A 17,301-nucleotide genomic window follows, 5' to 3' on the forward strand; every position below is an offset into this window, starting at 1 on the left:
CATATGTATTTTCACTTCTTAAAATATGCCTTTAAAAGCATCATTCTGGCCATGTGTGGAGCAGTTGAGAGTGGCAGTAAGGAGCGGTTTCAGTAGTTACCATTGTTAAGTGCGTACTCCTATTTCCACCCTAAGGCGGCCACTGCATGAGTCCAAGCAAGAGGTGATGGTGACTTTAACTGGGCTAACAGTGGTAAAAGGAAAAAGTGGTAAAATCTAGAAGTAGGGTATTCTGTAGGACAAGTAGCTAATAACTTTTTATCACAGAAGTATTATATGAGCATTGAAAAAATAAAACTGAAAACTACAATCAAAAAATGAAAACATTGTATTCCACACACAAATTGACTCTGTGAACAATTTAGAGCACACACTTGGATATTTTTCTGTGCATCTATGTACCTATGTATACGTTTTACAAAAATGTCATTAATATTGTTTTATTACCCTTTCCTAATTAACAGTCTCCAACTTTCCATTTTGCTTATTATGTATGTCCTATGGCACATTCAAATTTCTGTGACTGACCTGAAAAAAAAAAAAATCCTTTTACAAGTGGTCCACCCAAGTCAGTATATCCAGTTCAAGATATGAGTTTGGATCTGGTTGTTCTCTTCCTTTACTCTCTCATTTGGTAAGGTTGCTTTTTGTGTGACCCAGCTTGTTAAAGGGACCTGGCTACTTGTCCTTCAGAATACCCTACTTCTAGATTTTTGTCAGTGTCTTTCTTGTGGTTGCATTAATATTGTCCTCTAATCCCTATATAAACTAGTGTTGATACCAGGCATTTACCAATTGGGGGATGTTCTATAACATGTCCTTGTTATGAAAAACAATCATCAGGTATAGGCAATTATTTTAGATTAAAGAAAACTAAATACAGTGCATGATCCTTCATTAAATCCCATATGAAAGGTGTGGGGAACAAGCAAAAAGAACATCCTAGAATAAGTGGAAAATAGAAATATGAATTTGGTGTCTGCTTTGTGCATCTCAGATTTTAATTTGCATCTAAAACCTTTTTACAATGCAGATCTGAAGCAGTAGGCATGAAATAGACTTGATAATCTGCATTTCTAATAAGCTCCCTATGCTCCTACTCCTAGCCTCACTTCAAGCAGAGTAGGCAGGGTGAGGAAGAGTAAACAGCAGAACTGGACTCTCCACAGTCCTGCTTCTTCACTGAAGGGTCAAGGTGGAATACTGAGTTTATAGAATTATTTTAGTTGTTGTGTGAGAATTTTGCAAAAGCACTTTGTAAATCGTGAATCATTATAGAAATCTGAGTTGTAATTACTGTTAGCAGTTTACTGCTTTCCTTGGTTCTGTCCGTCCTCATGTAGCATCTTTTCCACTTTTGCTTAATGATGGCCCGGTGTTGTATCTTCATTCATTATCTGAGTCACTTTCATCTGTAGAAAGGGGCCACCTGCTGCCTGCCTGGTCCGTCCAGGATGCTTATGAGGCAATTCAAGGTCAATGTTTTTTGGTTTTGTTGCAGTGCTTGATGCAGCTCATCATCGACATTGGCCTGGAGTATTGAAGGTGGTATCAGGATGCCACATATCCTTATTTCAGATCCCATTACCGGAAGATGGAATGCAGTTTGGAGGATCAATGAGCTTACATGGAAATCATATGACACTGGCTTGTTTTCATGGTCCAAATTTCCGTTCAAAATCCTGGGCCCTTTTTCATTTAGAAGAACCAAATATTGCTTTTTGGACTGAGGCTCAGAAAATCTGGGAAGATGGTAAACTGACATATACTTTTGATATTTTTCTGTGCATCTGTATACCTGTGTATACTTTTCCAGACTATGATTTTCTGATATGATTATAAATAACAAACCATTTTTCCATTCTCAAATCTTTTGTCTATTTTTTTATACTTCTGAAGTCCATCTCTGTTATCATGTACCTGGAATATTAAGGAGTTCATTGCCAGTGTATCAGTGAAGTCTGGAACATGTCAGTGACATATTTCTGATCTTGCTATCTTACTGTTTCCTAAAGTTGGTGCTGCTGTGTATGGCCTTAGTCATGATAATAGGTATTATAAGTATTCCTATTAAAACAAGATCAGTGTTAGTGCACGCCTGTAATCCCAGCAGCTTGGGAGGCTGAGACAAGAGGATCGTGAGTTCAAAGCCAGCCTTAGTAAAAATGAGGTGCTAAGCAACTCAGTGAGACCCTGTCTCTAAATAAAATACAAAATAGGGGTGGGGATGTGGCTCAGTGGCAAAGTGCCCCTAAGTTCAATCCCTAGTAACCCCCTGCAAAAAAAAAAAATCAAACATGGTAGGATGAAGAAATTCTTGGCCATTAAAGACTATATTTTAAAATTTGCAGGGAAGGCTGTGCTTTTACCTCTTTAATTACAGTGATAAAACCCAGTTCTTTTGGACTTTGATTTTTTTTCTACTCAGTGGTTCTTAATGATGAAGGATGAAAGGGGAAAAAAATGGTTGATACTCTTCATCTCACTGGGAATAAATCTAGTTGCAACTAAAAGAATTATTTGGTTTTTTTTTTCTCATTTATTCTTCATTTTATGGCCTTCCCTGTCTTCATATGATTTTAAGTTTGTTGCTCTGAGGCCACAAGATAGCAAGGCCACTATTTCTTAAATCTAATATAGCTCAGCGGTAGATTGCTTGCCTAGCATGTGTGAGGCACTGGATTCAATTCTCAACATCACATATAAAAGAATAAAGGTCCATCAACAACTTTTAAAAAAAAGTTTCCTTTTTCTTTTGTTCTAGGTTCTAGTGATCATTCTACATATATTGTACAAACCTTGGATTTCCATCTGGGCCATAACACCATGGTTACCAAACCATGTGGTGCCTTGGAAAGTCCTATGGCAACAATAACCAAGATCACACGGCGTCGCCATGAAAATCCACCCCATGGAGTAGCAAGTGTGAAAGAATGGTTCAATTATGTTACAGCCACCAGGAATGAAGGTGAACAGCTTGTCTTGGAGAGGGATTTCCTTTGTGTTTTCCTTCTGGTGTTTGGTTGACTGTGTTTAGAATCTTAAGAGGAGGTGGAGCTCTCATTTCTTTACACAGTTCTCACTTTTTATTTATGTCAACATGGTGACTGTTTGGTACATGAACCTCTGACCTGGTAGTGTAACATTTCATGGGCTCAAATTATTTTATGATTCTTGTTTATCTTTTGGGGGGAAAAAAAAAAAGAAGACGGTTCATTGCTTTGCTAGCAAAGGAGAAAGCCAAAGGCTGTGATTCTGCTCATCAGCAGGAACTTTTAAGAGAGGCTTTTAAAATGGTGATTCAAAGGCTGCATTCCATGTGTGCTCTGTCTGGAGTTGTAATTCACTTGTTAATTTGGGAGACAGTCATTTCTGAGATCTTCTGGTGCCATCTCCAAAGTGTGGATTATTTCATTCTTATGGTGGATGTGTACTCTGTCTATTGGAAGAGGATAATCCTATTTCCCCTGAGATTAGGAAGGGAGAGACTAGGGAGGAGTAGGAAGAGAGGAAAAGAAGGAAATGTCCATTTTAAAAATAAATTGCAGTGGCAGAGCAGCCAGGGTTATATTTGAAGCATGAAATGGACTCTGTTACACTTCCCCACTGTCAATTTCTGCACTCCATTTCCGTGGAAAACCAGGTGATGACATCTCCAAAGTGCTTCCTGCTGAAAGAAGGCAAAGCTGGGGGCTGTGACCCAGAGTCCTTGTTCTCTTTCAGGTGGGGCATGGACAATTAACGGCATTCAGCACCAGAGCAGCCCACAGGGGCATCAAATTATTTTAAATGTAACTGAAAGCATTCAAAATAAGATTGGCTTTAAACAAATAAAATGAAGTTTATTATATTGGGGGATATTTTTGGAAAGTAATATTGAAATATATTTTATATTTACACTAAAAATTGGAGGTTTGGGAAATGATAATTAAGTAACAAAATGTCACAAACTCAGGTTCTACATAGCTAGAACAAAACAGAAGTTAGTGTAATATTCCTATTAAGTCATAAGTTTTGTTTACTTACTTACTGGTACCAGGGATTGAGCCCAGAACACTTTCCCAAGTTGGCTGAGGCCACTGAGTTGCTGGGATTGCAGGCCTGTACCACCAACCCAGCTAAGTCTCCAGTTTGAAGAGGTGCTTTAGTGAGTGGTTTCTGTTTTGTTTTGTTTCCCCATTTGATTAGATATGCTAGTCCTGTGGTAACATGGTCAGGTAGCTCTTCCTTTATGGTTGTTTTGGGGTTTATGTTTACCACATTCTTTTTATCAATCATCTGATATATTGGAAAACTGAATAGATTGAAACACACTGAGGCCTGAAGGTTTGACTTAAATTTGACTTGGATCCCATGGGGAATAGATATCATGAAATAAGTGACCCTAGGGATTAAATAGATACTGTTACAAAATCAAAATACAAAGGAAGGTGAAAAAGTAAATTAGAAGATTATGTCTGTGTTTACTATCCTACCTTCCAAAGGAATGGGATTCTTTTCAACTGGGATATTCCATGGCACTGTTAGCGTACAGAATTGATGTCTGTGTACCTAGAAAAATACTTTTATAAGACAGCAGTAGTGTAACCATAGCATATGTATGTGCTATTATTAGGTACTAGAACTTGTACCTAACTTCAAGGTCAGGATCATATTTAGTCCTGAATTCTGAGGTAATGCATCTGTGGATACTTTGGACTTAATGAAATTCAAGTTCAGACATGTGAAATTCAGTTGAAAATAATATTCATTTTAAAGTTTGAGAAACAAAAAAATATTAGGTTTTTTCAAAGCTTTGGTCTTGACAAGTGATACACACACACACACACACACACACACACACACACACACACGGCTGCATTTTTAAACTTGATTCGTGCAGCTTTTGAAATGACTGACATTCTGTGTATTCTAGTCTCTTGAAAGCCAGAGGCTCTTCAGTGCCCATTGGTTTGACTTTTTATCCTTATGTTCTGCACATAGAACTAAACTTGCTCCGCAACGTTGATGCTAATAACACAGAGAATAGCACTACTGTGAAGAATTCCAGTTTGTTGAGTGGATTCAGAGGAGGTTCTAGCTACAACCATGAAACAGAGACTATCTTTGCACTACCAAGGATGCAGCTTGACTTTAAGTCCATCCATGTTCAAGAACCACAAGAACCTTCATTACAAGGTAAATGGAGGAAAAAATGTTCAGTTTTTAAGGTTACTAAGAAAATCCTGAAGGAACAAGCTGTTTTTCTAACAGGTTATTTGGTAATATTAGCAGAAATTTAATGAAATTGATTTTAAAAGTCACATTCATTGATATTCTTACCATAATATGTCCTCTGACAAATATTTAGCCTGTTTGTGCCTGTTTCTCCCAAGTGAAATGGGGAATAATTGGACTTCATTACCAGGCTTGTAAGGAACCTGCTTGATAGACTGCCACCCTTCTGTTGATCACATGCAGATTGCTCGTGATATGTAGTTGCATTTCAAGTGGGCACGTGCAGGTGCACTGCTTGCCTCATTATTAAAGGGAAGAGGACTCGTGTCACCAAGACTTTCACTGTAACAGAGCTTCACCATTGCAGATGCCAGCCTAAAGCCAAAGGTGGAATGCAGCGTGGTGACAGAATTCACGGACCACATCTGTGTGACCATGGATGCTGAGCTCATCATGTTTCTCCATGATTTAGTGTCAGCCTATCTCAAAGAAAAAGAAAAAGGTGGGCCGCATGTTCTTTTTTTTTTTTTCTTTCAAGCTGCAGCAAAGGCAGCTATTGATGCCACTTAAATGGATTTTTATGGTCTAGTGGTAAAAGGGTGGAGTATATCTCCTTCCTCAAATATCAGTAAACAGCTTTAGCATGGCTGTTGTGCAGGCTCTAAGTATCTGCTAGCACATGCACTTTTTCTAACTGTATCTGACACTGACTGATGTTTATACTTTGCAGTGTTTTCCTGTACATTCTCTCATACATTTTCAGTTAGTCCTTATAAGAGATTTCTGCAAAGTAGGAAATATGAGGAAATATTGTAAGTTTAAGTAAAATGACTAAAAAGAAACAACTACATAATAAAATAGTATGTGTTATGTACGTAACTAGAAGAAAAAACACATTGAATTAGATTGATCTGTTTGGAAAACTGAGAACACTGTACTTTTATAAACAAATTATTTGGAACCCAATGGTGGTGGTGTTCTGTTTTCATGAACTTGCTAACATGGGCTTGTTCACTGGGAACTTAAAAGTTTGCTCATGAAGAAACTATAACAACCCTAAAATAAAATCTATGTGGAATTGGTATTATAGTACCTTGTAGTTGTTTAAAAAACAAGGTAGGAACTGGGGATATTGATCAGTTGGTAGAGTGCTTGCCTCACATGCACATGGCCCTGGATCCAATCCCCAGCACCACAAAAAAAAAAAAAAAAAGAAGAAGCAATTTGAAATGTGATATGTAATGCTCTCCAAAATATGTAGTCATTTATTCATCCAATATTCATTGGACAATTGTTGCAGTTCAAATATGAATATATACAATAATAAAACAATAGCTTCTATCTTGGAATAAATGTAATTTGTTCAGATCACACTATAATGTTTCATTTTTTTCATGAAGAAATTATGCAAAATTTGTCCTATAGATATTTCAGGAATAAAAAGAACACATTGAAAGTGCACAGTTAGCATAGCATAAATTGAATTGCTCTTTCATTACTATTCAGTCAAGATGTGCCAAAATTCAGTGAGAGAGTAAAATCAATAAGGTGTTTGGAAGCAGTCTGTCAGACCTCAGTTGCAACTTGGAGTAAAATGACTGAAATCACATAACAGGCAGCATTACATAAGCAGATCCAGTCTTCACATGCACCACCAATGTGCACCAGTAACTGGTAATCCTTTTGTTTTTCCCTCTGATTTGGTATTTAAATTTTAGATAAAGTAAAACAGATTATAAAACTTGTGAAGTTCAGAATGAATTTCTAGTCTACCTAGATTTAAAAGCCTGCCAAACTTATGTCTCTCAGGTGCTATGTGAAACCTTTTGGCATTTTATGAAATATTGTGTTGTTCTTAGAGTGTCATCAACTATTTCTAAAACAAAAATCTCTTTTAATTTAAACTGTTGTAAAACATGATTTCAATGGGAATCAATTTACAAAACAGTATTATTATCTGTGGGGATTGCAATTATAAACATCTTTTAATACTTGTAAGTATATTTTTTTTTATTATAAACTGGAAGTAATTCGTTTGGGCAAAAAAAGCATAAACATTCCTGAGAAAACACTGAACAGCATGTAAGACTAGACCAGAAGAATCATCCTGGTTCTAGAACATCAAGATAAATTGTAGTCCTGTAACCACCAGCAATAATAAAAGCACAGGGATCAGACAGGCAGTAAGTGAAGACACCCACCCACGTTCTGGCATAATGGGAAGGTCCTACAGCTCATTCCCCACAGAAGTGTAACTGGGGCTGCATAATGCATATCAAATGACCTAACTAATTTTTTTTTTATGTCATTTGTGTCTTGAAATTTGTGCTCCAATAAAAATGCTATATTTATTAAATAAGTTACCTGTCTTAGATTTGATTGTATATATATTTGATTTATGACAGCCAACCTAAAATTAATCTTTTATAAAACATTTCCTTGAGCATTCACTATAAAAAATAAAAAGACTACTTACATGAAAAGCTCCTAGGTTAGTACCACTGTTCAAATATATATGTAGCCATCAACATACAGAAACTATAGAATTATTGTGTGGTATGTGAATATCTCAAGCTGAAGCTCCTAGGTTAGTACCACTGTTCAAATATATATGTAGCCATCAACATACAGAAACTACAGAATTATTGTGTGGTATGTGAATATCTCAAGCTGTAAAAAGCAGTCGTCCATCACCAGCCACCTTGAGGAAATCTGAGTGCCCTGTGCCTGCTGTCAAATAAACAGCTTCACCATGGGTGTTGACATTTTCTTTCAAGAAGTACTTATAACTGGTCCTTGTTTCATGATATACTTGAAATGCTACTTTTTAAGAAATGTGATTAAATGAGGTTTGTCAAGGTCATGCATACAAGAAGAGATGGAGCCAATTATTCTGTTCCTATGGGGACTTATAATGATTCGTAAGATGCATATTTGTAATACCAACCTATGATTTCATTACAGCCATCTTTCCGCCTCGGATTTTATCTACTCGACCAGGACAGAAAAGCCCAATTATTATGCATGATGATAGTTCTGACAAAGACCGAGAAGATAGCATCTCTTACACCACTGTGGACTGGAGAGATTTTATGTGCAACACATGGCATCTGGAACCCACTCTTAGGCAAGTAACGGGTGTGCATGTTTTACCCTTACCTAAGGCAACACTGCAAGGAAAAGGCTGACCATAGCATAGGTCAAACATGGTTACCAAAAAACATGGAGGGCTGGAGAGTAGCTCAGTAGGAGAGCGCTTGCCTAGCATGTGTGAAGCACTGGGTTCGATCCTCAGCACCACATAAAAATAAACAAATAAAGGCATACTGTCCATCGGAAACTACACACACACACACACACACACACGCGCAGTACATGGAGAAGTTGGTCACTGGTGATCTTCTACTTCTGATGGTGACTTCAGCACCTCGATCCTGCTTTCCTAAGTGATTCTGTGTGAAGCATAGGCAGCAAACACTGAGGAAAGCTCATTGCTATCAGGTGTGCTGGTGACATTTGGGAACATCTCCCACTATCACTGTTATATCTCAGTTTCTCAACCAGGATATTGTTTTCAGGTGTTTCAGGTAGCTGCAGATGCAGTCAAAGCATACATCATCATTAAGGAATCACTGCGATTTCCTACTGCACACATGTTGTAACAATGCAGTAGAACCCGGCGTCACAGTGTCCTGATTCGATATTAAACAGTAGAAAACCATGGTCTAAAATGTTGAATTTAATGCTGTCAGATACAGGTTCCCTGACTGACTCATATTGTCATGGTTCCAATTATATCAACTTGTTTTCATATCAAAATTTTAAAAGCAGTTTCTTTGATAATAGTCATATCACTACTGGTACTTGCTTTATGAGTTCACTTTCTTTCCTATTTTTTCCCCTTTCCTCCCATCTGCTTTGTTAACCAAATTATAACTATCCTCCCAAAAAAAAATCCATCCACCCCAGAAAAATATTCTAAAAAAATGATTTAGATTTTATACAGTTGTTTTGTGCCATAAATGTCTGAATAGTAATTCCAAAATAACTAAATTATATTATATAATGGAATCTGTATAAGCAGAAACTGTTGACTTTGTGTGCTAATAAGTAATACACATTCAGTAAAATCTGTCATAACCAAAATAGCAAAACACTCTGACGGGAGAAACTAACATTGTCATTGCTTGTGTTTTAGCCTTTTTGTCACTGTGACAGAACACCTAAGAAAAACAACCTAAAGGAGAAAAGATTTAATTTTGGCTCAGGTTCTCAGCATTTCAGTCCATGGTTAGCTGGCTATTACCGGCTGATGCTGAGGCAGAACATGGCGAAAAGGTTGTACAGAGCAAAGCTGTCCCCCCATGTCAGTTGGGAAGCGGAGACAGACACTGCTGCACTGGGGACCGACCCTTTAAAACACGAGCCTTTGGGGAACATTCCAGATCCAAACTGTACATGCAGGAACAATATTGAAATTTTGCAAAATTCCTAGTGCAAAAATCTATCTGAAAAATCTGGTTTTATTTGCAAGTCTAAATATATAATGTAATTGATAATTGACTAAGTATCTTTTAGAGTGTATTTAAATAGATTATATATGAATTTTCAAGTCACTATAAAAATAGTTGCCATATTCTTTTTTAAACAAACTAACAATAATTAAGTAATTTTGTATAGTGGTACTGAACATGGTTAACAGCTCTGCTGTAAGCTCAGCATAGTAATGGAATGATCTAGGGACAAAAACCTATCCTCTCCTCTCTTTGTTCATTTCCTCTCTAACCTCAGCAGAGTGGTCACACTGGTTAAATGAGTTAATTAGTGCAAAATGCTTGTAACAGTTTGAGTTTCAGGAGATCTTTGCTTGCTATCCACCACTGGAGCTCAGGACCAACTGAGATAGTGGGGGAGCATGGTTGGAAACAAAAGGGCAGTTGTGGTGCTGATGGAGCCGATAACAGTGGAAACAGTGGAAAGCCACTGCTGGATGTCTGCCAGCAAGTGGCTTTCTACTGCGGAGTCCAGGATGAACTTGCCTCCAAGGCTTTAGTGATGCAGAGCTCAGCGGGTGAGGTGGGGTAGGGGTGCCTTGGATTTGTATAGTCAGCAGATCTATGTACTTACCTCGCCAAGAAAGCACCCAACACCTGGGGCTAACCTGTCTATTAGGGGCTGTCCTTGAAAAACCTAGAACAGAGAGAAAATGACTAAAACCAGTGGTTTTCAAGAGAAAAGCAGGGAGGAGGGCACTGAACTGCGCTATGCAGTTCCTCTGCAAGCTCTTTCAGTGAGTGTCTCACCACTCAGAGGCAACTATCATGTTCTCCACACAGTGGAGGGCAGTACCGGGCATGGGGAAACCACTCTGCACATGGCACTCAGTAAGTTGTGCCTTTTTGCCTTGTCATGCTACAAGCTTGTGAAATCTTTAACCCGAGGCACGTTTAAACATTTAAAATGACTGAGAACACTATTGTCTGCTATAGTAGGCAATCAAGGATTGTACACCTACTACAACTACGTTATTTTCAAATGCTAATATTAAAGTAAGTACGGGAATTATGGGCTCAGTTATTCAAATGCCCTGAGTATATTAGGGAGGGTCAGTGATGTTCTTGGACCTGCCATCAGGACTATGTTAGGGCATTTTACCCCTTAACAATTATCATTTATAATTATTTTAGATTAATTTCTTGGACTGGAAGAAAGATTGATCCAGTAGGTGTTGATTACATTCTTCAAAAATTGGGCTTTCATCATGCCAGGACAACCATTCCTAAATGGCTTCAGAGAGGAGTCATGGACCCACTGGACAAGGTTCTGTCTGTCCTTATCAAAAAGCTTGGCACTGCACTACAGGACGAAAAGGAAAAGAAAGGAAAAGACAAAGAAGAACACTAGGAGAGTAACTTGATCCATGAAAAGATTTGAGTGTGTCCTTTAAGTTCTGCTACACTGGAGTGTTTTTTTAATTTAAATTGTAACTTTAAAATAATTCTAATTTTGTGGCCATTGTATTAAAAGTTTGCAAGTTAATGTTTATTCTAGTTCCAACATTCTGTGTACAGTGAAGTATTATTGCATGATAATGTAAATTTTGTGATGAACTAGATTAAAATATATAAATATTTGATCATTAGGAGTTATAATTGTATTATGTGCAATATGATTCCTGCATCCTTAAAATATTTGCAGAATAACTGAATTCTCTTGCTATTGGCCATAACTTTTAGAAAAAAAATTCTTGTTGATAATGTGATGGGAGGACATTAATTGCTTTTTTTTAAATGTAGACTTGTATAAATATCTGTATGTATATAGTTTGAGTAATTGTGTTATGATGTTTACCACTAAAATATTGTTTGTAATTATTGTAATAAAGTCACAATAATGGTTTCAGTCTACAACGGTTTGGGGATCTTTCTCACCTTTCATAGTTTATCATTAATAGAGGTCCATCCTGTGTCACAGTCATCAAATATTTTTATAGGTGACTGATTGATTGATAGTAAGTAGCTCAAGGAAGAAGTCGGCAGGGCCCGACAGAGGCTTCAGAGACAGCAGCTGCTGTTCCAGTAATGGGTGAGAGCCAGCTGCTCACAGCTGTTATTATTGTACTGTGCTCCTGACATACGTTTGTATGTATTCTTTTTTGCAAACGGAGGCAGTGTTATATGTAATGTACATACATGTATGATGTACACGTGTAATTTAAAAAAGAGTGGCAATATCCAGTCACTCAAAGGTAGCTATAGTGACCATAACTCAGGTTGGTTGGAACTCTAGCTAAGTCAGTGCAGTCAGTTTTAAGATTGGGTAAATGGGGGACTGGGGATGTGGCTTAGCAGTAGAGCACTCACCTAGCACATGCGAGGCGCTGGCTTCAATCCTTGGCACCACATAAAAATAAATAAATAAAATAAAGATATTTAAAAAATTGAGTAAATGGTAGAACTGCAGAACCCAGAGCCAGGGAACAGCTCAAGAATACCCTTGCACAGATAGACAGTATTATTTCTGACAGATTAGAACAAACTCCAGAGGAGCAAAGGTGCTTGGCAAGAGTACACGTCTAGTAAGCATGAGTAGCGGAATTAAGACTCAAAGGTTGGACTCTCACAGCCATGTGGTAACTCAACTATAACTGAAGTCCTAGAATCAGCCCCTGATTCTGTATTCGTTATGCTGTATCATCTTACCATCTGCATCCTCCCTGCTCACCCCAGCATACTTCATTCATCAAGCTCACTGCTTGATGTAAGAAAACACTGCCAGAAAGTTACTTCATAAAACAAACTAGAGGTTAGTTAAAGAAATTAGTACCCTGAGTATCATTTTTAGGTTTTAATTCTCTGCTTCAAAGATAAACATAATGCCAGTAGTTCTAAATGATAATTTTCTGTGGCTTTCAATATTATTGGTATGGTCACCAAAATATAATAAATATAAATTTATCCTATATCTGGCACTTCCTATTAAAAGTGCTATAAAAAGAAGAGCAATTCTAAATAAACCTATTGGGTTGAGGTGTAGCTCAGTGATACAGCACATACTTAGCATGTTTGAGGTTCTTGGTTTCACTCCCCAGCACCAAATAAAAAATAATAAAATCTTTATTCAAAAGACCTATGACTCTGTTGGATAAAGCTTTGAGACAACCAGCACATTTGTTCAGTGCTGTTGGGAATATAATTTGGTACAACCCCTCTGAAGGACAGCAGTTAACACCACAAAGGCATGTCATCTAATAAAAGCAGTCTCACTGGATACACTTTCATATGTGTGAAATGATTATACAAGAATATTTAGTATATAGCAATATTCTTTGTAATAAATGGCTGGAAACTATTCAAATGTCCATCAAGAATACAGGTTAAATACTGGCACATCCACTCAGCGGAATAGTATGGTTTACTCTTTTTTTTAAATATTTTATTTTAGTTGTTGGAAGACCTTTATTTACTTATATGCTGAGAATCGAACCCAGTGCTTCACACATACCAGGCAAGTGCACTACCACTGAGCCATAGCCCCAGCCCCTTAAGATTTACTCTTAAATGCAAAAAGCAACATAGACCCAGCTGTGTAGATTATAGTTTTCAGGTAGGCCATTAAAATTATTTTTTGAGTATCATGTACCTTGTTTTATTCTAGTGAATCGCATGATACATCCATATCATCTGTAAAATTTCCATAATGTAATGCTCCTATATGTAAAACTTGTGCTTTTAGGTTCACTAGAGACCTATAATTTGCAATCTGTAGTGAACAACCATTTTTTAAAACTTAAATCTGATATAAAGCAATAACCTTGTAAAATATAATTAAGAATTATTCAAAATGAAAAAATATAATACAAGCTCAAATTTTTATTATTAGGTTCCACAGTAGTCTGTCAATTTGCTATAAAAATTTCTAAGGCATACTCTTGATTTCTGTACTTGTCAAAGAACTCTGAACAGGTCCTGGAGTGTCTGGATCCGTGAACCAGTTTCACAGAACTGCTTTTAAATCACCTCTCCATCTTCACTATGGACTGTTGCCTATTAACATTCTAAAAGAGAAACCCAGCCACTTAGGTGGACTGGGCATTTTCTATGAGATGATAGTGCCATGCCCAGATTTCCTGTGAACTCTGCTCACCAAGAGCTAATACTCACCAATCTCACTGAATTCATTAAAGAAACTTTCTAATTTTTTCTTTCGGGGGTTTCAGGCTTAGAATCATCCTCAGTTGGTCAGTACTCTAGTCTGACTTTAGGGAATTTTGTCTACTTATTTAGATCAGAGTTAAGCATCAGAACCAGGAAAAGTTTTGCACTCATGTTCCAACATCTTGCTCAGCTGGTGACTTGTGGAAAAGCTTTCACATAACCTACCAGATTTGGGGAGGCATTTTTTTGGAACAAAGTGATATTAAAAAAGTTTAAAGAACAAAAGGTAGCCATACTAATCAGTATAATAATTGGATAAATTAGTAAATGGGAAATAAATGAACAGCCAAGTCTAACAGTGCTAACTCCCAAAACCCACATAAACCACAATCTAACACTCTGGTCCACATTATTTGTATCTTCATCCACTTCTTAGATCTAAGTAATGTAATTTTTATTAGTTCTTCTGAAAGAAAAATGGAAAATGGGTTATGGTTGGTTAGGAGAAACAAGAGTGGGAAGCAGGAGACCTGTTAGCTGACTATTGTACAAGTCCCAGCAAAAATGACAGTTGCTCGGATGAGAGTGGTCACCATGGAAATGGGAAGAAATGGACACATTCAGGACTTGTGGAAATGGCCAACAGAACTACCTGAGGGAATGGGAGCGGGGAAAGAAAGGATAATTTGTGGACATGGCCAGAAAATTTATATTAACTAGATTCATCTCAGGAAGAGCACCCATTCCTCAGACTAAGGAAGCCTCTCCCAAGACACAGGACTTGGCCAGCAGAATGGAGCCCCGCCTTTCCCTTTGGCTTAGTACCCTTTACCACCTTACTACAGGCTTGCACCTAGATTTTTGGCTTGTGCAACTTGGTTAAAGACAGTGGTGTGTATTAATGAATTCACCATCATGTCCAATTCCCTGCGTTTTCCTGGCTAAGGGTAAGGAAGAGTCCCATCAAGACGAAAGATGAGAGCACTACAGTGCAAGTTGTCAAATGTTGCAAACCACATGTAGTTTGGGCCATTCAATGTGAGGCTACATTGACATCAGTATTCAGAAATATGTGGAAGCAAGTATTCAGAATCTGGTGGACTTTCATATACCCAGTTGGTAATAGTGATATCCATATGGTGTCAAATCTGAGGTTTTCTTACTGAAACCAGTACATAAGCAATGTTCAGAGTAATCCTGAAACATGAATCATTTAAATCACACTGACATACCTTAAAAATTGAACAGTATTGTTTTTCCTTTTACACGTTAACTCACTGGGGATTTCTCCAAATTGTGGATCATCCGACCCAGAGCATAAGTTGGGCAAGTCTCAATTAAAACTAAGATAGGCAGTGTGCAAATTTAAGCGTATTTTAAAAACTGTCCTCCAAATATGCCATCTCTCTCCAACCTTCATGTGCTAAACTTGACATGCTAATTGTGCTGAAATAAAACAGAAAAAAGGCCCCTCCACCAGGCATGTGGTGTGCTGGGGTCTGGGGAGCAGGGCCTGCATGAGCTGGTGAGCACTGTGGCCCAAACAAAAAGCCGGCCATTTACTAACCAAAGTAACTACTACTACTAGTAAAATCAAGGCTAGATAAAGATACATATTAAATATTGTGGAATGAATGAGGACTAGTCAATGAAATAACTGAGCAGTACTCATAAAATGTAGGTCGTGAAAAACAAGGGAAAACTGAAAAATTGCCTCAAACTACAAGAAATTAAGGAATGCAATGTGGTCACCTGAATGCTGTCAACTATGGATGTTAGCTAAAAAACGTGTGAAATCCAGTTAGTGGTGGTATACCAACGTGATTTCTTAGTTTTAACAAATGTGCCATGTTATATAAGATAACTTAGAAAATGAACTCAGCCATCTTCACAACTGCTCCATAAACCTAAAGTTTTTCAAAATTACATATACATAATTTTGACCTTACTCCTTTAACCCTTTGAGTTTCTACTTCCATTTCAGGTTTCCTCTCACAGTTGATCCTAATGTAATCACATCTCTTTTTACTTAGCATCATCTTTATACTTCTTAGGAACACTTAAACTTTTGATTTCCTGTAACCTAGTGTCTAAATGTTAAGAAAAAATCTGAATTATAATTATTAATGGGCACTTGATCAAAGCAAGGTAATCAACACATCTTGATAATCACTAAAGGAAAATACACTTTTACTGAAAATGCATTCCATAATGGAAGGGATGGAATTTTTTCCAATTTCAGCATGTATTTATGGATGGATGTGACTTTTTGCTACAATGAGGTAAACTACCATCAATTTTATTGTCCTTTTCCTTCCTTTGTTTTTAAGAATAAATTTAACCCTTGAGAAAACTTCTCCATCTAAATAGTAGATGGTAGTGGAGAGTAACTCTGCCTACCCGGAGCTGCTCTGCGGTGTGTATGACTGGTTTTCAGGCTGTGCCTAACCCCAAGTTCCATTCTGAGAAGCAGTAGTTTGCTATAAATGACTCCACCTTGAATACAGGTGCCAAGGCACAAGGACTTTGACCTTGTCTGTACAAGCAAAAGACCATCGGACAACTCATTGAGGCCAACTTATCAAACCAAACCCGGAGCACCTGTACCCATCAGGTCAGGAACACCAGGCACGGAGCTTATCGACCTCACCAGAGGAAACACCCTCATCCAACACTCACAGAAGACGACCCCCAAGAATGGACACAACGGCAGCCTGACCCGTCACCTGGTCACTCATCGTAAGCCTTGCCGAGAAAATCGCCACAGAGAAACCTCGCTTCTCTGTCCCCTGGCTTCAGCTCAGCGCTGTTGGTCCCCCTGTGGGACAAGGCCAGCCAGCTCCCCGACGCCGTGGCCATCCGACTCTCGTCGTGACAACGAGGAACTGACCACAGCACTCGGCGTCCCGTCTGTCCTGGCCTGTGCTCTTGCACCGAATCCGGAACCCCGCGGCCGGTTGCCCTGGGCCTGCCTGACCTGGTAGCCCTGCCGCCCCAGGATGAGTGACTGGAGCCCTACCGACGGTGATTCAGAGCCGAGCCCTGGGGACCGCAGCCCCCGGGCCCGGGTGGGCGTCCCTCGCCTAAGGCCAGCCCTGGGGGAAGACGCGGGGTGCGCCGTCACGGCGTACTCCCGACAATGGGCACTGAGTGGAGCCACGCCACTCAATCCTGAATTCTTTCTTGGGGCAGTCTTTACCACTGAGAACATTTTCAGCACCTTCAGGTAAAGCCTCCTGGCTCCTCTGGCGACTTTTACGACCGCAAAGAATTCAAAATCCTCACCGGGTTTGCCACCCCACGTTGAGGCGGCCGCTCTCCTGGTGCCGGCCCCCATGTGGCACCTGCCGCTCGGGCCATCCGCGCAGTCCTTCACGACCGCCCTCTGCTCGCCGGCGCCCTCAGGGCGGCCACGGCGAGTTCGACC

At 38.7% G+C, this 17,301-nt stretch overlaps 1 protein-coding gene across 12 annotated transcripts in view; it reads left to right on the top strand.

The window, feature by feature from the left end:
* Bltp1 (bridge-like lipid transfer protein family member 1) overlaps positions 1 to 11,624 on the top strand; it is a 203,334-nt gene extending 191,710 nt beyond the window's left edge. For all 12 annotated transcript variants that reach the window (XM_048812004.1, XM_048812005.1, XM_048812000.1 and 9 more), the window contains 6 exons: positions 1,502 to 1,753; positions 2,765 to 2,968; positions 4,984 to 5,178; positions 5,585 to 5,719; positions 8,182 to 8,344; positions 10,905 to 11,624. In XM_048812004.1, the coding sequence (XP_048667961.1) occupies positions 1,502 to 1,753; positions 2,765 to 2,968; positions 4,984 to 5,178; positions 5,585 to 5,719; positions 8,182 to 8,344; positions 10,905 to 11,121 (1,166 nt within the window). In that variant the 3' untranslated portion in view covers positions 11,122 to 11,624. The remainder of the gene's footprint in view (positions 1 to 1,501; positions 1,754 to 2,764; positions 2,969 to 4,983; positions 5,179 to 5,584; positions 5,720 to 8,181; positions 8,345 to 10,904) is intronic.
* Positions 11,625 to 17,301: the final 5,677 nt, after the last annotated feature.

The sequence above is a fragment of the Marmota marmota genome, unplaced genomic scaffold, assembly GCF_001458135.2.
Source record: "Marmota marmota marmota unplaced genomic scaffold, marMar, whole genome shotgun sequence".
Classification (NCBI taxonomy): domain Eukaryota; kingdom Metazoa; phylum Chordata; class Mammalia; order Rodentia; family Sciuridae; genus Marmota; species Marmota marmota.